Source organism: Danio rerio, chromosome 6, assembly GCF_049306965.1.
Source record: "Danio rerio strain Tuebingen ecotype United States chromosome 6, GRCz12tu, whole genome shotgun sequence".
NCBI classification, from domain to species: Eukaryota; Metazoa; Chordata; class Actinopteri; order Cypriniformes; family Danionidae; genus Danio; species Danio rerio.
Genome location: NC_133181.1, coordinates 12,207,501 through 12,229,978, shown reverse-complemented (window position 1 = coordinate 12,229,978; position 22,478 = coordinate 12,207,501). Strand labels below are relative to the sequence as shown.

Below are 22,478 nucleotides of genomic sequence, written 5' to 3'. Positions count from 1 at the left end.
TACTGTATATATGGTCACCAATAGCGCCTGATGTCATCTAGTGGTAATATTTGGTACTGCGTCAAACAATCGTTTTTAAAGATTTTAAGGTATCTGGCATTCTAAAAAATATATTTAATGTAATTTGATAAATCATACATTTAGCGTTTTATTATTTTTTTATAACGTTAAACTTGCATAACTTTATTAAACTTTTCGAGCTTCACTTTTGTCCTCAAGCTGCTCCTGTGTGTAAGACTGGTTTCTTACACATTAAATGTCTGTCATGGTGAGTATTTGCATTAAATACGGTCTGTCATGTTGAATATTTTATTCAGATCGGATGACTGAAAATAAGTTGGCAACGTTGTCTAGTTTTGGATGTAGAATGTCTTACAAACCGAGATGGCACCGCGCATGCGCAGATTATTTCGTTTTAAACGCTCAGCGAAAACGAGAGTGCAAATTACTATAGTGGTCTGAATCTGAGGAAAATTAAGAAATAAATGAAAAACACGCCCAATAAGTAAACGTGTTATTTGCACTTCATGATTTGACGTTCTGCCAGTGTTTGCTGCTCCAATAATAACCAGCCCATCTCCAAAGTTGCGGTTCAGCTCATATTTTAGCTGTTTTCGTAGTTCAGCCTCCGTCTTTTGTTAGCCCGTCTGTCGTGTTAGTGTAATATATGTGTCGTTTTCATACTTTTATTGTTGTTTCAACCCGCGTTTTCCAGGGTGTTGTAATCGGAGAGCTGTAAAAAAGTGAGTGCAGCGGCCTCTTCTCAGAGCCCGGATAGCTCAGTCGGTAGAGCATCAGACTTTTAATCTGAGGGTCCAGGGTTCAAGTCCCTGTTCGGGCGGTTCATTTTTCGGTTGCTTTTGCGTGACATTCAACTGAATTTGCGTAGAAAGAACATCAAAGTGCTCTCTTCAGGAATTCTCGGGATAATTTTACATTTCTACGACATAAAATGGCGCCTGAAAATATGACATTTGCGTTTTTTTTTTAGCATTTATCATGTTGATTTGTATCTTAAACAAAAAAGATATTTCGAAGAAAGTTTTGGACGTCAATGGCTGCTTTTCCGACCGTTTATCATATTTTTATGTGTTAAACTGGTGAAAGAAATTCATCGTTTATAACCGCTTGAATGTAAAAAAAAAGTACTTTTTTTCAGGGTGAACTCACCTCTTAAATGGATAGTTCTGTCATCATTCACCTGTCTCAAACCTATCTGAGCTTCTTCTTGAACACAAGGAAGACTTTCTGAAGTGAAAACATGTAATCATCTACATTCATGATGTTTGTTTTTCCTACTATGGCAGTCAATGGATAGTGGTTTCCAGCTTTCTTCAAAATATCTTACTTTCTGTTTAACAGAATAAACTGAGATTTTCAACCACTTTAGGTTGAGTAAATAGTGAGAAATATCTGTTTAACTCTATGAAGTCTACTACATCTTTATGAAAAGCTATCTAATAATAAAGCTAAATAAAAGTACATTTATTGAATAATATTGATTTATTGCCTCGTTTTTCCCACCACAACTAAAGTTACATTAGCTTTTAATCATAAAAATAAGCATTTAAATGTAATTTCACTTTTAGGAGATTTAGAGCAATACATGATATTCATAATCTTTTATGCAAGTAGTCTTCTACTATTATAAATATATAACATATACGACCTTAAATATACCAAGTTTGAGTATTTAAGTAAACTTTGTATTTATTTGTTTATTTTTTAACTCGCTGTATATCATGATGGTCATTACAATCCTGGCAACATCACATGAAGCATACAGCTTCCATAAATATATGTAATAATTATGGTGCCAACATACTGTTCTCTCACCTAATCTTCTTCTGAGACTATTTTGAAAGTCTGTCTCCTCCTTAGCTTTTCAAGATACACCCTTCAAACTTTGGTCAAACCCTAAAGCTGGTCTGACTCCGGTTGCTTTATCTTTTCTAAGTAATTTGACTTTTGGTTTTCTGAAAATGACCCAGAAAAACACCCAAAAGTCCCATTGAATTAACACTGGGTCAAACTTTGTAAGCCCATAACTCTGCATCAGACTGTCAGACTAGAGTCCGGCCCAATAACTGAATAAAATAGGTCTGCCCTCATCCAACTCTGTATAGCCAGCAGTCAATCACTGAAAACCTTTAAACGTAATGGCCATTTTCTAGCAACCAATTTCAGCACCCTAGCAACTGCTCCAAAGACTGACTGCTCCAGTGCATGCTAGTAGTTTTAATATTCTGACATGCTAATCTTGTTAAAACTATAATAACAACATGTTAGTGACATGTTAACAACATGCTAATTCATGCTAGAACCATGCTAATTCACAATAGATTTATGGTAACAACGGGTTAATTCATGCTAGAATCATGCTAACATGCTTATTCATGCTAGAATCATGCTAACATGTTCATCCATGCTAGAATCATACTAACATGTTAATTCATGATAGAATCATGCTGACAACATGCTAATTCATGCTAGTAACATGCTAACAACATGTTAATTAATGCTATAAACATGCTAACCAACATTTGAATTCATGCTAGTTACATGCTAAAATCATGCTAATTATTACTAAAATCATGCTAACAACAGGTTAATTCATGCTAGAATTATGCTAACATGCTAATTCATTCTAGAATCATGCTAACAGCAGGTTAATTCATGATAGTATCATGCTAACAACATGTTTATTTATAATACAATCATGCTAACATGTTTATTCATGATAGAATCATGCTAATATGTTAATTCGTGCTAGAATCATGCTGACATGTTAATTCATGCTAGAATCATGCTAACAACAGGTTATTCATGCTAGAATCATGCTAACACGTTTATTCATGATAGAATCATGCTAATATGTTAATTCGTGCTGAAATCATGCTGACAACATGCTAATTTACGCTAGTAACATGCTAACAACATGCTAATTAATGCTATAAACATGCTAACCGACATGCTAATTCATGCTAGTTACATGCTAATTCATGCTAGAATCATGCTAATTAATTCTAGAATCATGCTAACAACAGGTTAATTCATGCTAGAATTATGCTAACATGCTAATTCATTCTAGAATCATGCTAACAACCGGTTAATTCATGATGGAATTATGTTAAATCATGCTAGAATCATGCTAACAACAGGTTAATTCATGATAGTATCATGCTAACAAGTTTATTCATGATAGAATCATGCTAACATGTTAATTCATCCTAGTATCGTGCTGACAACATGTTAATTTATGCGAGTAACATGCTGACAACATGTTTATTTATGCGAGTAACATGCTAACAACATGCTAATTAATGTTAGAAACATGCTAACCAACATGCTTATTCATGCTAGAATCATGCTAACAACAGGTTAATTCATGCTAGAATCATGCTAACAACAGGTTAATTCATGCTAGAATCATGCTAACAACAGGTTATTCATGCTAGAAACATGCTAGCATGTTAATTCATGATAGAATCATCTTAATATGTTAATTTGTGCTAGCATCATGCTAGAAACATGCAAATTTTTGCTAATAACATGTTAATTCATACTAGGTTCATTCTAATAACATGTTAATTTCTTAGAATCATGTTATTTCATATTAACTCATGGTAGTATCATTGCATCAAGCTATTACCAACCTCAGACACAGGGATCAACTTTCAGCTTTTTACTGGCTTGCTTCACTCTTTACAGTGGTTGCATTGTTGACTGCGGGAATCTTAAACATTCTTTAAGCCAACTTGATCCTTTTTCAAACTAAATAAACTACTTCCGACAGGCTTTCTCAAGCCACCATAAAGATTGTCCTCAAACTTTAATATCTAGTTTGAATTCCTACTAATATGATTATTTTCTAATTTAATCCATTATTTTGACGCCGTTTACACTCTTAACCATTATAATAATTGTTTGGAAAACACACACACAAACTATTAAATAGATTTTTAATGATGAATTGAACCTGTACAAAATGTAAATATACAACACAGTCTAAAAACGAAACCAAATCAATTCAAAAGATGATGTTCAATGCAGCTGATAGATTAGTTACATTCACTGAAGCATTTTACAGGCCAGTTGTTACTAACACATACCAGTATAAAGGTCAAGGGTCATGCACAATTTGCACCTTGAACACTATGCAAGCACAAAGTGTGAGATATGAGAAAAGCTGTCAGTTTATGTCAAACAAAATATACATTTTATTCAGTGATGTACTAGAGATGAGATCCTCTTTGCAGTCACACACAATGTTTGTTTATTTCCCTTTTGCAGTGGATGGAGGGTGGAGCGTTAATCTGCAGTCATCCAGTAAGTGTCATGCACATTCTGGGCAACTTCAGTGTCGAAAACAAGCCTGAGATATCTAGAGTATACATAAATATAATGCTTTACACTAGTGTTTCTCAACCATGTTCCTGGAGGACCACCAGCTCTGCACATTTTCCCTGTCTCCTTCACCAAACCCACCTGATTCCGATCATCAGCTCATTAGCAGAGACTGAAAGACCTGTGATGGGTGTGACAAAGGAGATATCCAAAACATGTAGTGTTGGTGGTCCTCCAGGAACGTGGTTGAGAAACACTGATTTACACAACCCTGTCATTCTTGCTAGTTTTATCCATCTTGAGCTACAGAACCCCCCCCTGGGACAGAAATATACACCTATTAAAACTGGATGTTTATAAAAACTCATTGATTATCCTTTGGATCTGAGAACAGAAAGATAAAGTGCATCTCATTTGATATTGTGCAAAATAATAAGAAACAGCATGCATCAGTTTATGGAGTGCCGTGCTTGACTGATCTTCAGTGGTTTTTTCCCCCTCAGGGAACTCTCACACAATAAAAATCTAATTTTGCAAAGGAATAACGTTCAGAATGGCACGTTGCATATTACAAATATTTATTTTATCCTATAAAATTATGTAAAGCGGCTCAGAAGCACAAACATCAGCACCGACCTTAACTTTTTTTTTTGACAAACGGAAATGTTAAGGTTAATGCAACCCTACTAAACACTTTACTGAAGGAACGCCGTTTATTCCGGTAATTCAAATAGACTTTCCTATTCTAAATGAAATATTTTACACAACCAGTTTTGCAGTTTTCATTAATAAGTAAGATCTACGAGTACATTTTGTGATGTTCTTCAAAGTTTCAGTTCGCAAGATGCTCTGAAAATTCGATACAGTGCCACACCGTGACATCCAACAGCTGAACTTCAGTTCTGTCAAAGAGTAAATAAATATAACCTTTGTGATCTGTGTCCCAAAGTAAACGGATGGTGTGAGTCTCTCTCGTCTACTTCATTTATGATATTAAGTCACCTGGAATAAATACGAGAACATGGTGTTAAATGTAATGCAGCACAGAGCCGTGTACGCTCTGTCGATCGCAGAGCAACAAATAATAACTTGACGTCTAGTTGATCATTTGGAAAAGTGGCAGAAGGTCGATTTTTCTGATGAATCATCTGTTGAACTGCAACCCAATCATCACAAATACTGCAGAAGACCTATTGGAACCAGCATGAACCCATGATTCTCACAAAAAACAGTCAAGTTTGGTGAAGAAAAACTCATGGTTTAGGGGTTACATTCAGTATGGGGACGTGTGAGAGATCTGCAGAGTGGATGGCAACATCACAAGGCTGAGGTATGAAGACATTTGAGGTGCCCATTAGATTACAAACTACAGGAGAGGGCAAATTTTTCAGCAGGATAGCGCTCCTACTCATACTTCAGCCTCTACATCAAAGTTCCTTAAAGCAAAGAAGGTAAAGGTGATCCAGGATTGGCCAGCCCAGTCACCAAATATGAACATTATAGAGCTTGAATCCAAAGAATCTTGATGAACTCTGAGAGTCCTGCAAGAACACTTTCTTTGCCATTCCAGATGACTTCATTAATAAGTTATTTAAATCATTTCAGAGATGACAACACTAAAAGACAAGACTTTTGTCAAGCAAAGTCAGACCCTACTGTCCTAATGAAACAATTAAAACTCAAGGCATGTCCATATTTCATTTTGGTAAAATAAGCGTAATTTAGAGGCCTTTGCCTTTCATATAAGCCACTTCTGACACCAAATGATCAACTAGAAGTCAAGTTATAATTTTGTTGTTCCTAAAACTTGGAATGTCGACAAGACTTTTTTCAAGTAGTACAGCTTCATATTTACAGTATGTTGTACCTTATGTATGTGTGGTGGCAGCTCATCCTCAGAGCCCTCCTCAGGCACTGGATCATGATGTCGGCTCGTCTGGTTCTCCTCAGACCAGCCCCCCATGGCCATACGTGGGGTCCTCTGGACACGGAAGCTTCCAGAAGAAGGATCTGTAGGAGAACATAGATTGTTCTTTAATGGAATATTCTACTTTTTTTTTGGAAAATGCGCTTATTTGGCAACTCCCCTAAGATTAAATAATTCAGCTGATCTCTCGGTCTGGCAGGGGGCAGTTTTAGCTTGGCTTATAGATCATTGAATCGGATAAGATTATTAGCATCTTGCTCAAAAATGCCTGAAAAGTTGAGATAATTTTCCTGTTTAAAGCTCGTCTCTTTTGTCGTTGCATTGTGTACGTAGATTGATGGAAAATTAAAAGTTGCTACTTACTAGGCTGATATGGCTAGGAAATATACTCTCATTCATTATTATGCAGCGCCTTAAAATAGTTCTGAATCATCTCTCAGAAATGTCTATGGTTGCAAGACATAATATCTTAACGGTGCAGTATGTAGGTTAACCTAGGTATTGCAATGCACATTAAAAATATTATGCCGCTTTTCCACTGCACATGACAAACGACAAGCAACAGACCGGAAGTCATTCATTTTTAACTGTAGTTCGGGAGCTGGTATTAAGTTCCGATCATCTCCGTATGAGGGATCCGATTTGAACTCCTGCGACCACACCGTAAACGACTGTTTGACCAGATGTGATGCATTCCAGTGTTGTCTAAGCAGGTCCATGCGCGTGAGATGAAAAATAGACATTTTTATTTATTTTTTTAATCAGAAAAAATTCTATATTAAAAAAATACTTTTATATTCATAAATAAGTAATACAATTGTTTTTATTTTTTATGTTGTCTCCACATTTCCTCCAAAATGTTTTGCAGTCTATGAGTTTCTACTATTCATGATGGAGAATAAAGGCTCTTGCTTATGCACTCCTTTATTTCGGACACTTGTTAGAACAGCTTCTCTCCCATGGTGCACGACAAAACTGAAAATTCTGTGCGACTTATTCTGACAGTTGTGTCCGAAGTCGTGTGCAGTAGAAAGGCGGCTTTAGAGTTTTATTTCTTTTTATTCACCTGACCCCTCCTGCTCTGTTAGCACAGGTTGCCAGACTGACGACATCAACAAGCGTGAAGACGCCTGATGCCGTGGCTGACAATGATTAAGTATTCGCACTAGTATATGGGATCAAAATCCCACCAAATGCATCACGGTCGCAGATTGAAAAAAATCTATAATTTATAAATGAATAATAATACATTATAATTTTACATGCAATGTAAATTTATTGATTTACGCTTATTATTTTTTTATTCATGATACATCTGGCAGGGTATTTATCACGTACAAGTGAATTACACGAAGATGCACAAAAACATTGCCTCATGCCACAAATGATACAAATTTTTTGGCACATTTGTCATGGAATTCGCCTCAATCACATCTACCACTCAAGTTCAAATAATCAAACTCAATCGAAATATTTACGAGAGGAAAAACATCAAGCAGATAAACTATAGTGATGCAGTGCTCCTCGATTGATGTGAACCAAGATGAAATATTGTTTGCTAATTAAAACCACCTCATGTAGATTTTCGTAACTCATAATCGGCATCTCATTTTCAGACGCACTCGCCTACATTAGGGCAGCCTTCATGGCTGAAATTAAATGCACTGTTTTTTATGCCAAGGCAACCCAGGATGCCAAAATATAATTAGGTAAACTGGCAGTGTTCAGGTTATAGAGACCAAAACAGGCAAGCATTCTGACATGGATCACACATTTTCAAAGTAGAATAACTGAATTCAGCAATGTTTTTTAGAAAAACATGTTCACTTACCATGTTTCTTAAATATCCGCAAATATATTGTGGTATTTTTATGCTTTAGAAGAGTCAAAAACTTGCATACAGCACCGTAAATCGCTATTGATTGCTTATAAAGTCTTAAACCATTTAAACCCCCAGTACCAGTAGAGTGATCTTCTGTAGTATTAATACCCTTCTTGTGACCATCATGAAATTGTTCATCGGCTATTGTATGTGCTTCAGAATCTCACTGGAAGTAGTAAGTTGACTATCTACTCTTATGAGTATGGTGAATTTCGATTCGTCTGAACACAGACTTTCAGACGCAGCATTAAGCTAAATTAAGAAAAGGCTTCACAAAATGAGCAGTGATTTCTAGTACCTGAGGTTCCGCCTTGTCGCCGCTGGCTGCCGCTCTGTTGTGCTGCTGCCCCCTCCTGGTGTGAGGTGGTTGTGCAGGGGAAAGTGCTGGATCGGGGGAAGTTGCGGGCTGCTTCAACGTCTTCATTGACGCTCTCACTGCTCTCGTCGCTCTCCTGCCTGTGCCAAGTGTGTCGAGACAGCTCACCTCGCGACTGCTGCTTATGCATCTGCATGTACAGTGGATATAGTCAGTCATTTTCCTGTGCAGACTACAGATGGATCATCGTTCAGGTCATTGGTTGATTTGGAAAGGAAAGTAAGTATCTGTCCCACTTGATATTTAGGTGACCTTATTTAATATGTTCTTAGACTGAAGTTAATGATTTCTTACAATGTACTTAATGTGTAAACATGTTTTTACATTGTAGGTGCTTGACTAAACACCTGCATGTAATTACACTGTTGACCATCTCTTAAACCTTATCCCACCCCTAAACCTACTCATACCACCAAACCTGTCCCTAACCTTACAGGTATCCCACCTCGGGAGCACCAGAAGTGTTCAGTAATACATCATGAACACAGTAAGTACATTGCATTTATTTTTTGATAAAAGTACATATTACTTATGGCCACCTAATATACTGTGGGGCCTGAAAATCAGCTTGTACTAAGTCTCTCAGAGTCTTGGATAAAAGTAACAGCTAAATCCCAAACATTTATTCAGTAATCTCTGTTTTAGTTGTTTGGGCTGCTCGTTTGCTGCTTTACCTCGTGCATGTAGAGAGCATGAATGCTCATCTCTGTGGAGGCGTATTCTGAGAGGATCATGCTGGTTAGCTGGCCTTCCCAGGCACTACTGCCAGAGCTGATGGTGCGGGCATCAGTGCTGGATGAGGACAGTCCAAGAGAGAAAAGGGGGGAAAAAGGGACAGATAAAAATTTTTTTTAACTATTTGTTTATTTACACTTTAGAGATTTTCCAATATTAATTTTATTCAGGAAAAGCTGATTTTTAGCATCATTACTCCAGTCCTGAACAAAACAAAAAGCATTCTAATATGTTCAAGCTATGTTAACAACACTTAATTATTTTTGTGGATTTTATTTAACATAATTAATATTGGGGGGGGGGGGGTAGTTATGTTACATACTATATGTAAGTAACTAGTAGCTGTAACTAATTCCATTTTCAAAGTGACATGCCAACACTGCTTGTATGTCATTCAAAATGTTCAAATCATTTAGAATTTTTTTTTTTTTTTACATTTTCAAGTGTCATAAGCTGGGCCAGACAGAATCTGTGAACACTTTTTGTAATTTCTGCACAAAGTTTAGTAAAAAAAAAAACTAAAATATAAATAAAATTACTAACTAAAATAATTATAAAAATAAATAAATTAACAAAAACTCTTTAAAAAAATAAATAATAATAACAATAAAAATAATAACTTTATCACTTGTAATCGACTTGTTTGGTAAACATAGCAAATCTCTTCTATAAAATATCTACTAAAAGACAGAACTATTATTTATATTATAGTACTTTAATATTACTTTACAAACTGCATTAAAAATAAATCATACATACATTTGCATATTAGTAAATAATATTACTGAAATGAATAAAATAACTGAATAAATATAAAAGGACACATTAACACAAGTAAATAAATACTCAATGATGGCCTAAACAATTTGTGAATTTCTGTGTGTCCTGATTTCATGTAGGCCTAGTTAAGTTTCATTTTACTATAATGTCTAAAGCTGCAATCGAGCTGCACTCTTTGCTCCATTGATTTCCATTCATTCATATGTGAATGGCCAAGCCAGAAGCGCAAGCCTGCTTTGTTCCAATGTTCAAGTGAACTCAAGAAAATCTAAATGTTACAGAAATGTAAAAATGGAGCAATCCCTCGTTTTATCAGCATCATGTTTTATCCTGCCATTTTTCTCACGCTCAAACTCTAGTGTGACCATGGCTTAATTCTTCTGAAGTCAAGGATTTCAATCGATACAGTAATATAAAGCTTTATCATTTTTAATAAACATATTAGACAAATGAATATATGTTAAAAGTTACGCAATCATTACCCAGAGCCTGCCATTCCTCGTCCAGCCACCACAGCTGGATGGTCAGATCGTGGCAGTCTGGCTGATGGGTAGCTGCCCCGCAGGTGGAGACTAGTGCTGACAGGAGAGAGGGATCGCAGGGCAGATGCCCCCTCACTCACTCCAATAGACACATGATTGATGGAGCCCTCTCGACCCAGATGCAGTGAAGCCAGGGAAGGGGGACCCATCAGCAGATTAGCAATAAGACTACGTGGCTGAATGGGGGAAAATTAACTCGTTAAAAATACGAACTTTACAAATATTTTCTGAATATTAACATGATTTTCATTCAGTTTTAATTAAACTTTAATAATAATAATAAAAATAATAATAATAGTAATAATCAGGAATCACAAAAAATGCTCAGTCTCTCTAGATTTAATAAGTGTGGATTTGAGTAAAATATTAAATTCTGTTTAATAACAATAGTTCAAAGGTAAAAAAAAAACAGTCCAACAAGTTAAACCATAGGTATTATTTTGTTTAAAAATTAATAAAGATAGCATCTGAAAGCACCCATGTATATATATATAGCACCCATGTATATATATATACATTAATAAAAGAATTTCAACCATTGGAATTAGAAATATCTACATATGTTCAAATAATATTTATATAATATATAATCTATATACAGTTCTGTCTGGTTCTCGAATCTGATTGGCTGATAGCCAAGCGATATTCTGCAATATCAGAACTCGTAGAGCCTCATCACTCTTGTGTATTACACTGCCCACATAGAGTGAGAGCCGATCAATAAACTTTTGGACAAATATTGCTGCTGTTGGACAACATTATGTACTTTTGTGGCTTTTTTAGGCAAGAATGTAGTTGTTTAGATTGCAACTATGCAGTTTATTTATAAGGATAGTGCCTATTGTAAACATGCATAATTTTGGAGATTCAGTGTGTTGGTGGCCAGGCTGTTATACTGAGCATAGCAAAGACGGTTGATGTTCCACCACAAGATGGCGACAGAGACTGCATAATAAGTCCTTAGAGGAGAAAAGCTCCATTTTCTCAGTGTAAGTTTTGAACTACAGCTGAACAAATCATTACAGAACAAAGTGAAATTCTAAGTAGATATGTTGATCTTTTGTATGTTTTAGTGCTGAATTTATACCACAGTATTCTGGTAGTTTGCTTTGCTTTGGCTTTTTCAGGGTTAATAATTGTGATCTTCCGATTGCAATAGAGAAATACTGGGAAATCTCTGTATACTGATGGCATTTCATGTCGTTCAGCCTTATAATCTTAAAATGTGAGCAAAATCACCTGTTTTGTCATGATTTTAGACATTATGCTAGAGAATCATTCAAATACTAACTCTAAAGTGGCGTTGGTGAAGCACCAACCTTTTTTGCTGTTCTGACAAGCAGAAAGTAGTTCCTCTTACAAAAGGGTTTCGAGACTTACTGTGTTTGATTTTCGTTTTTTTATACACACGATTATACTGTCGAACAGTTGTATAAACGCAATATCACACTCGTAACAGTGCGAAATGGCTATATATCAAGGTGGGGGGCACTAAGGCACTCGCCCTGTGGCCTCGAGTCAATGCACGCCTCCCACCAGTGCCGATATACAGTCATATTGCACTGCTACACATGTAATATTGTAATTAAGTTATATGTACATATTTAAAATTCCAATGGTTGAAAATAAAACGAAAATGTACATTTTTGCAATATTTCAAAATATATGTTGTGTATGACATTCAACATAAAAAATTCAAATATTAATGTGTATGTCATATGTAATTTACACATATTTTATTATACCAAATCTTTATATGGGCATGTTGTATGGGCTTTTTTTTGTTCTTTTGTCCAAAGAAAATGCTGTAAATGACAACAATTTTGTTTTAAAATTAAAAGAAATATTCTCAGTAATTAACAAAACAAAACAGTAAATCCAGAGAAACTGAACATTTTCAAGTGGTCTCTTCATTTTGTTTTTATCATAACTGTGTACATGTGTCTGATAGATGCTGTCAGCAGTGTCATTTGTATACCTCTGAATCATTGTGTAGTGAATGTGTTGAGGTAAAGCCTGCATTCTCTGCTATGATTCCCTGCTGTCCGACAGCGGCATCACGATGCACCTTCTCTTTCAGAAGGCTGATAAAATGTGTGCTTTCCCGAGGCGGCTGCCAGTGTGGATTTGTGATGGCAAAGTGCATGAGCGACAGTTCTGTCTTCCCATCTTCTGCCTGCTGATAGATGGAGGCCTCTGTTTTCCCAGCAGACATCCACTAAATGGACCAAAAAGTATCAAAATCAGCAATCAAAAGAGAGATAAGTAGATCCATCTACAGCACACACAAAAAACACGGAAAACAATTGGTAAAATAAAAAGATTTACCGCAGGATGACCATGTTGGCGGACATCCATCTGTGCAAAAGAGCAAGTATCCCCCACACCGACCACATCCACAGTAAAGTTTCGGAAAAAATCAATGATCTCCAAGGACTTGCGTCGCAAGCAAAAAATAAGGATGAAAGGAGTGATGACAGGACTCAAAAGCTCCTCGAGTATAAACACCTAGAATAAAAGATGACAAATCAGCAGTTGGCATGAAATGAAAATTTACTTTGTTGAAAATGATGTTGTGAACGGATCATCAATTCAAGTTTCATTCATTCATTTTCTTGTTGGCTTAGTCCCTTTATTAATCCGGGGTTGCCACAGCGGAATTAATTGCCAACTTATCCAGCAAGTTTTTACGCAGCGGATGCCCTTCCAGCCGCGACCCATCTCTGGGAAACATCCACACACTCATTTACACACACACTACAGACAATTTAGCTTACCCAATTCACCTGTACCACATGTCTTTGGACTGTGGGGGAAACCAGAGCGCCCAGAGGAAACCCACGCAAAGGCAGGGAGAACATGCAAACTCCACACAGAAACGCCAACTAAGCCGAGGTTTGAACCAGCGACCTTCTTGCTGTGAGGCGACAGCACTACCTACTGCACCACTGCCTTGCCCAATTCAAGTTTCATTTAGTGATTAATAATTTAATTTCACACATTTTATAAATCAAAATATCATGACTAAATAACGGCAACTTCTGGTGACGTATGCACGACTTAAACCTGCCTTTTTCTTACATACGACTGCAAGTATGTATGCATGGACACATCCAACAGAGAATGAGAATCTGTCATGGAGAGTTGCATTCTGCCATGTTTTTAAACACGCTCAGGAACACACAATGTGAATCGCCACAGAAAAAGCTGACCGTTTTACAGTAATATCATTTGAAAAACATCTTACAAACAAAAATAAAATGGACTAATGTGTAGATACTTTTTTGAACACTCTTTGTGTGTTTGAGAAGCTAAAGATATGCATTAAATAATATTCTGTGTTAGATTTACTTTAATGGCTTAACCGTTCTTCGGTGGCTGGCCAATGTATTAGATTACTCTAATACATAAACTAAGTAAGCTGACCAAAGTTCTTACGGGGAGAATACTTTTACTAAAGACAATGAATAGTACAGTTCCTCAGCGTTGGTGTTAACTGTTGGTCTTCAAGTAACTTAACCCAAAGTACTGTCTGTGAGACAACAAGGGTAACAAAGGATATTACTCCCCGGAGATTACCCAAATGGTTTGGTTGTGTCACAACTCTTGAGTTCTTGTAGATACTCGTTTGCATATACATCAAGCCATACAATCTATCATCTGATCCCAACACTAAAGTGACAGGGTATCAACAAGCTGCCACAAGAAAGCATTTTCATATATGATTTTCTTCTTCATTTGTAGTGTGAGTGTTTAGTTTATTGCAAGCCAGTGTATATATTTGATACAGTAATCCTATATAGATCAGTGTTTCTCAACAACAGGCTTCCTGGAGGACCACAAGCTCTGCACATTTTCCATGTCTCCCAAACCAAACATACCTGATTCAGATCATCAGCTCATTAGCAGAGATGGAAAGACCTGTGATGGGTTTGACAGACAAAGGAGACATCCAAAATATGGGTAACACTTTATTTTGATGGTCCATTTGAGTATTAGCAGACTGTCTGCTTAATATCTGTTGATACTGCTCCTTCAACAGACATTTAACTGACTATAGGAAACTTTGCAAGTACATGTCAACTTACATTAACCCCAACCTCAACCTAACAGTGTACTTATAATCTAATGAGAATTAGTTGGCATGTAGATGCAATGTAACTTAAATTCAACAAACAGACCATGAAAATACAGTGTGAAACAAACATGTAGTGTCGGTGGTCTTCCAGGAACGTGGTTAAGAAACACTGGTATAGATGAATGTGATCCAGGTTTCCTTTTCCCTAATTCATAAAATGCATTGTGCTATAACAACACATTTCCATTCTATATTACGACCGAGTACCCACCCGAAATGTTTTATTTTACTTTCAGTTAATTCACAGGTGTCAAACTCGGTTCCAAAAGGGCTGCAGCTCTGCACAGTTTAGTTCCAACCCTAATTAAACACATCTGATCAAACTAATTGAGTCCTTCAGGCTTGTTTGAAACCTGCAGGTAAGTGTGTTGGAGCAGGGTTGGAACTAAACTGTGCAGGGCTTCGGCCCTCCAGGGATTGAGTTTGACACCCCTGAGTTAAACTGATGTATAGTGCAAAACAAGATATGTTGCTACTTAGTTAATCATGACTTTAGGTTGAACAAAGGGGTTGATATTTTTTTTTTTTTTTTAGGCAGGTTTTTTGTAGAGCTTTTTTTATTTCAGTGTAAATTCTTTCACTTTCTAATTGAATATGATGATTTGTTTTTACTGCTCATCTGATGAATTCAGTTTCACTTTTTCTTTATCATTTTATTAATATTTTATAACATACCTAAAAAAAAAACCTTGACATCTTTTATGCTATTAATGTCATCATTATATCACTGTAACTGCTAATTTGAGGTAGTTTTTATTCCTATTCTTATTTTTAGTTTTATTATAAAGCAACATTTATTTACTATAATATAATAATATATATTAACATTTATATTATTATTTTAAAACCTTCATTAACAATAATTAAGTGTAAATATGCAAATGCAGTATTTCTTGGACTACTCCGTGACTTACAGCCTTGTACTGAAAAAGCTGAGCGAATTCGTCTCTGGTCTCATATCTGTGGGCATTACCCTGCCAATGATCAGGCATGTAGTGGATGTGTGCCAAGATCACTTTAAGCAGCTGCTCTGGACAGAACACCATATGTTTGTCTGGGATAAACGACCTAGGTCAGAGCAAGGATGAGGGGAAGAGCACAAAACAGGTCAAAGTTAACAAAGTTTAACAAAATTTCTGCATTTCAAAATGAAAATGCATTAGTGTAAACAGCCTCTTGGTCAATGTTCTCTTTAAAATAGTTCCTTTGCTTACCTGCAGACTGTGATGCAAACTCCGAGTAAAGTGATACTGCTGAGCACATGCTCCACAGCCAACACATCTTCATCATAAATAGTCAAAGCAATCAAAACGGCAAGAATGGAGCCGGCAAAAAACGCCACATTCTTGGCCACGACTGTCAGCAATGGTGACATAAAGCAGTTCATGTACTTCGAGGAGGCCTTGTAGCCCTTGCTGAGTCTTGACATGAGCTCGTGATCTAGTTCATTGAAGTGGCGGAGGTAAAAACGGCCATACAATGACCAACATCGAGCACCAAGGCTTCCCGGCTCTCGCTTGATCACCTCAGTGTAGCTAAAAAATGCGTACAGAATCTGCCAAATCAGAATAACCGGACATAAGAGAAGATTGGCAATTCCAATCCACAAGATCCTCGAGCTCAGGCGGTCGGCCAACTCCAAGCGATTCCCTCCACGTTTGTACTCGCTCTTCAAACTCCACTCGTTTTCAAAAAGAGATCCAGGGCCCCAGAAGAAAATCAACTCAAAGTTATACTTGAGCCCACGGGTGTAAAAAACAGTATCGCCCAACACAGGCAACCGAAAGCGTACTGGTAGAAGAGACTTGTTGACCATCGCCACCATGTAATTTTTAAAACGAAGTATTCGGTGGTAGATGTCAAGCTCTGACAGCTCTTTTTTGTGGATGCAAATCTGATGCTCCTTCTGTATCTCAACTATCCTTGCCTGCACCTCTTGCCATGTGAAGTAAGGAAGATCCGCCTGAGAATGGAAATCATTTAAAATTACCATCAATGTTCACTGGCACCAAGAAAACATAAAAAAATCAAGAAAAGCAAAATAGAAAAGAACCAAAATGGCTAGGACAAAAATGTTTTAGCGAACGCACTACAGTGATTTAGCAGGAAAGCTCACCATGGATATCTTTAGCGCATTGATGTAAAATGATCTGATCTCCCAGTAGCAACAGATATTGTAAATAAATTTGACAAGACGATGGAGCCAAAAGACTCCTGATATGACGAGGATGAAGATGACCGGAACACTGTCACGAATCCTGAAATATACAATTAACAACAGATTTTGTTCATGATGGATTGTTCTGTTAGTATGAAGCTATATGCACATCTAATATGACATTTAATGGATGAAATATACCTAGCACTGCACACGTCCACTGGGAGAAACGCATCGGGGAGAGTAACTTTCAAGGAATCTGTATGATTAACAAACTTGTTGGCAAAGAGGATGTCATAGTCCACACAGTTAGCCAGGAACACTGTGAATGCCACCACGAACACCAGTTGCCTGGAACGACAATCAGTATAATTACAATTCAGTAAGGCAAAGCAATAGGATCACAGATCCATTGGTAAGGGAATAGTTCAACCAAAAAGCTAAATTCTGTCATCATTTACTCACCCTTGACTTCCAATGCAGTTTGAGTCTTTTTGTTGTGTTGAACACAAATGTGTTTTGAAGAATGTTGGAAACCAGTAACCGTTGACTTCTGTCGTATTTCTTTTTCCTACTATGGATGTCAATTGTTACAGGCTTGCATCATTCTTCAATATACCTTATTTTATGTTCAACAGAAAACAAAACTTAACTCCAACTGTTTTGGAACCAGTCAAGGGTGAGTTTTCATTTTGGGGTGAACTTTCCCTTTAACAAATACTACATAAATACTATAACTGTACACATAATGCAATGGTTAATGAATGAACTAATACTTACACAAGCTCAAATATTTCTCCCAGCAGCATACAGGTAAATCCATTCTTTTGGTGTAGATTATAGACTTATTAAAATGTTAAGAAAAATAAGACTATGTTTATGTCAATATACTTAATCCAATATTTACTGAACAAAAGCTATTCATTTCAGTGCACAAAGGATATTCTCTGGAAGAAGAGGTCCAGATTTTCGATGTGGTGCCATGGAGCTGAAACAAATTAATTGCAACATTTTATTTAATTAAAGATATTGACGTTGGTAGAAAAATATTTTAAATTCGTTGAGTTATGAATATAGATGACCAGAATGCACAGGTCAAAACACACAGGATTTGTGGATACACTGCAGAAGTTTACCATTATAGAGTGAAAGATTAAAATTTTCATCTGTGTTTAAGGCCTGTGTAAACAATTTAAGAGTTTATAGCATTTTAAGAGAACATAAAGAGCATAAAAAATTAATTATTTATATGATAAGACTATGCAATGCTCTTTTACATTTGAATAATACATTTCTGTACCAGAATACTGTTAGACTCTCTTCAGAAAACCATAAAGCGCTGTTTATTTCACTTCAACATGTGCTACATTGTGTTTATTTATGACAGTAGTTTGTTTATTATATGTATATAATAAATCACATAAATATTATATTTATATTTTACTCCCATACTAAATCATCCAAACCAATCTATAATCAAATAGAGATATTTAAGTCATCTGGTGAAATTGTATTTACAGTTGAAGTCAGAATTATTAGCCCCCCTTTGATTTTTATTCTTTTGTAAATATTTCCCAAATTATGTTTAATAGAGCAAGGAAATTTTCACAGTTTGTCCGATAATATTTTTTCTTCTGGAGAAAGTCTTTTTTGTTTTATTTCAGCTAAAATAAAAGCTGTTTTTWAAAAAAAAAAAAAAAAAACATTTTAGTGTCAATACTATTAGCCCCTTTAAGCTATATATTTTTTGATAGTCTACAGAACAAACCATCATTATACATCAACTTGCCTAATTACCGTAAGCTGCCTAGTTAACCTAGTTAAGCTGTTAAAAGTCACTTTGGGCTGTAAAGAAGTGTCTTTAAAAATATCTAGTCAAATATTATTTACTGTCATCATGGCAAAGATAAAAAAAAATGTAGTTATTAGAAATTAGTTATTAAAACTATTATGTTTAGAAATGTGTTGAAAAAATCTTCTTGTTAAACAGAAATCGGGGAAAAAATAAACAGGGGGCTATACATTCAGGAAGGCTAATAATTCTGACTTCAACTGTATATTGCAATATACATGGCAGGGAAAAAAATATCGCAATGCCAAAATTTTCCAATATACATAGCAACGTGCAAATGAGTCAAAAATGAGACAGCCTCACATTAATGTTTGTGAATACAAAAATGACAAAATATAGTAAAAACAATGTTTTCTTGTGTAAACAGCACAGCTATATCTATGTAAAAATGAAACAGCATTCTTAATCTGACTTGTACTAAACTGAAAAGTTTAAAAGAATATTTGATTTTGATCATTTGATCATTTTAAATAATCAAGTCAATCAGGTGAACAGGTTAAAGTTTAGTGACTAATAACAAATATTTAAATTAAATTGTTATTTGTGGGCTGCACTCTGATTATCAAAGAGAGTCTTTTAATACGTCATCAAATGATTCTTGTTTTAAAAATGCCTGGCTATCTTACTGACTCATATCAATTTGTTTCATATAAAACATAAAAGCACATGACTCTGGCATTCAACAAACACAAACTATTATTGCTTTATTTAGAATGGCAGAGTCTGTAGATCTTACATTTGGATCCCTCTGGAACATGGACCAGCAGATTCTCTTCTCCAGGAGGGGAGTCACTGTAAGACGCCTCCAGGCGCTGGTACTCCGTATCAAAGTGGGCCATCCTGCTGTGAGACCCTAAATCTTCTGTCACACACTATCCCTTCTGCTGCTGCCTATACATTAAAATGACTTATTTAATTACTTCCAATCCATTGGGATATGATACTAAGCAAGATAAATAGATGTGGTCTGATTTGGATGTGAGACTAGTTCAAAACTCGGTTCACAAAAAAACATGTCAGAACTACTGATCTCTTTAAAATATATTTTATATTATGGTGTCAGTAGTCAGGACACTTAAACATCGACCTCATTGCGCAACAACATCGAACTCTGTCATAAGAAACGTGCATATGACTCACATAAAAACGACATGTCAAAGCACTGGGGTTTTTGACATTACGTGAACAGATTTAGTAAAAGTGCTGGACCAGTTTGGCTGGGCATGTCAAATACCATAGAAACAAACAATGCTAGCAATGTCATATCAAGTGATGTCTCGGCATTTTAAGAAAAAAACACTGTTTATTATAAGAGCAACTCTTACCTTGTACCTCCCGCCATTTCATAGGGTATATGAAAGCAAAAGGAGTTACGTTGTGGGTCCAATTCTGCTCTTCCTATAGATGAAACAGCAAAGCTTCGACATTCAGTCCTTTTCAAAAGGCACAGAATTGGGTAGCATTAACCTACAGTCGTAAGATTTCGTTTAGACGTCTTATTAGTTATCCTTTCATAACATTTAACACTATTTAAAATCCTAATGTTCGTTATTATCGCTGACAGGAGGCGTCCTTCTATTTATGTAAACAGAAGCTTGAGGAAAATATGATATGCGCGTCACATTGGGAAACACCTACATATACAGCAACAGCCAGGCTATTCGCTATTTAAAAATATGATTAGGATGAAATCTTACCTCATTCGAATGTGATGAGAAGTGATTTATGAATCGCCTTCTTTTATAAATGCCCAGCTCTCTTTTGTTTTTCCATTTGAAGCATTTTTGGTTTCGTTTCTCGACGCACGGTGGAGAGGCCGCGTCTAGAGAGTGACACGTCTGCTGTCCAATCAGAAGCAAGTTTTTGGTGTGGACGAGCCAATAGGATCAGGAGGCGGGTCTTATTTTGGTAAACACTTCACATCGCATCCATTCCAAAACATAACACATTAATTAATTGTTGCTTACCTGGGTATTTAATTGCACTTAAGGTTAAACATTTAACAATCACATTTAATACATAACAGAACAACCGGTTAAAGCATTTTACTGAATGTTTTGAGGGAATGTGAGGTGACAAGGTTCAATTTACCAGAACTTCTGATTTAAAGTAAGTGCATTACACAAACGTTTTTATTGACAGCAAATACAGTCCAATTATACCCTCCTGTAACCTACTAGAAATTACTAGATATATCATTTACATTCACGTGTTATCCAGATAACAGTTTAAGATTAAACATTTTATGAGTTTCAGTTAAACTGTTATTAAAATTAATATAATTTAAAATACATTTGAGACGTTTTGAAATATAACATACATATACATTTTAATCGCACCGTTAAATTGTCTAAAAGGGCCACGTGCAGAGTTAAAAGAAAGATGGCAGAAACACTGAACAGATCAACAGCAGATACAAGACCTAGCTATACAATGGCTCCCTCTTGTGACTACACGTTGTATCAACAGTTAATTGACAAAATACTCCCCAATACAAATCATAAAAAATGACCTATTAAACAAACTAACTAGTATCATCAAACAACCAAAACAATCAAAAGATGATCGATTTTGTTAATTTATTCCACATAATAGCACTGGTGTATAAAACATATTTCCCCCACCAAACTTCTAAACTTATAAGGGCATAAAATTCCACCCCCATAGTACCATATGTATATTGTTGTCTCACCATTTTAAGTAATTAATTATAACCATAACATGTTAACCATAACAGTATTAAAATTGTTCTGTTCTGTTTGATTCGTTTCATTAAGCCTTGGATATAATGAAGCATTTGTTCTGCAGGAAGGCCAGAGCCGTCCGACACTGGAGGTGGCATTGATGAGCATCAGTTCAGCTCCTGCCTGCCCCAGTGTCTTGCAGCTGGTGGAGTGGTTTTGACTGTTACGGATGCTACATCATAATCCTGGAGTGCAGGTCTGTGCCAAGATCTCCAGAGTTTCTGTGAGGAGAACAGGCTGTCTGGATGAGTGTCTGGCCAAGAAAGTGCTGCTGCAGCTGAACATGGTGAGTCCTGCACAGCTACACAAGACCAGCTACTGTCTGGTTAGTCGCTCTACTACAGCATGTGTGCTTGTGTCCTTTACATCCACTCAAGAGTGTTACATTCAACCGCAGACTGCACTTAGAGAGCTGTCAACAGGCAAGGGTTTCAAACATTCAAAGATCAAAATAGTTTGTTGTTTTGTTTTTTTGAAGGTGTGTAACAGAATGTTGTTAATGGAGTATATGCACACAGACTTTTATTTTCAGCCAGGCAGTCTCTGTCTTTCTATTATAAATTGCCACGTTTAAGGTCTGGTTTCTTAAAAAATCAGTGATCTTCACTGCCTGATCAATATACAATGTAAAATAGGTCTCAGACTGGACAAGAAGCACTGCATTAAATTCAATTTTCCCCCTCCATGTCTCTAAACAATGACATTTTATTTTACCCCAGTATTTTCAATGGAGTTTCTGCGCTAGCTTTTTGCTACTGACCGCGCTAGCGGTTACACAGTCTTTCATCTCGTTTATGCTTGAATCACTAAATGAATACTTAAGTCTATTTAACTGAATGTATTGTAATTATATTACAACATCGATGCTGTAAAAGGAACCTTATGAAATTAAAATAGTCAAATTAAGCTTTCACTGGAAGTTTTTCATTGGCTGAAAAACACTAGCTTTGCATATACCCCATTGATTTATTGGTGTCTCAGTGAATCCATGGAGATG

At 36.1% G+C, this 22,478-nt stretch overlaps 2 protein-coding genes and 1 non-coding gene across 7 annotated transcripts in view; 2 read left to right on the top strand and 1 right to left on the bottom strand.

Annotated features, from left to right (window-relative positions):
* Positions 1–768: 768 nt before the first annotated feature.
* Positions 769–841, top strand: trnak-uuu (transfer RNA lysine (anticodon UUU)). The gene has a single exon. It is a non-coding gene; the product is annotated as a tRNA-Lys (tRNA).
* A 3,104-nt stretch (positions 842–3,945) lies between these two features.
* atg9a (ATG9 autophagy related 9 homolog A (S. cerevisiae)) lies at positions 3,946–20,561 on the bottom strand. Of its 4 annotated transcripts, none has more exons than XM_068221601.1 (16): positions 20,435–20,561; positions 20,063–20,204; positions 19,474–19,628; positions 17,831–17,873; positions 17,666–17,731; positions 17,087–17,236; positions 16,844–16,985; positions 15,942–16,690; positions 15,642–15,795; positions 12,918–13,097; positions 12,568–12,807; positions 10,530–10,765; positions 9,207–9,324; positions 8,455–8,662; positions 6,215–6,357; positions 3,946–5,349 (listed from the first exon to the last, which is right to left on the bottom strand). In XM_068221601.1, exons 3-16 carry the CDS (start codon positions 19,574–19,576, stop codon positions 5,341–5,343), a joined length of 2,541 nt encoding a protein of 846 aa, XP_068077702.1. In that variant the 5' UTR covers positions 19,577–19,628; positions 20,063–20,204; positions 20,435–20,561; the 3' UTR covers positions 3,946–5,340.
* myo10l1 (myosin X, like 1) overlaps positions 20,087–22,478 on the top strand; it is a 153,922-nt gene continuing 151,530 nt past the window's right edge. Inside the window, exons 1-2 of one of the 2 annotated variants that reach the window (XM_073953718.1) lie at positions 20,087–20,645; positions 21,546–21,767. The gene's annotated coding sequence lies outside the window, so the exon portion shown is untranslated. The other variant, XM_073953717.1, reaches the window with a different exon arrangement.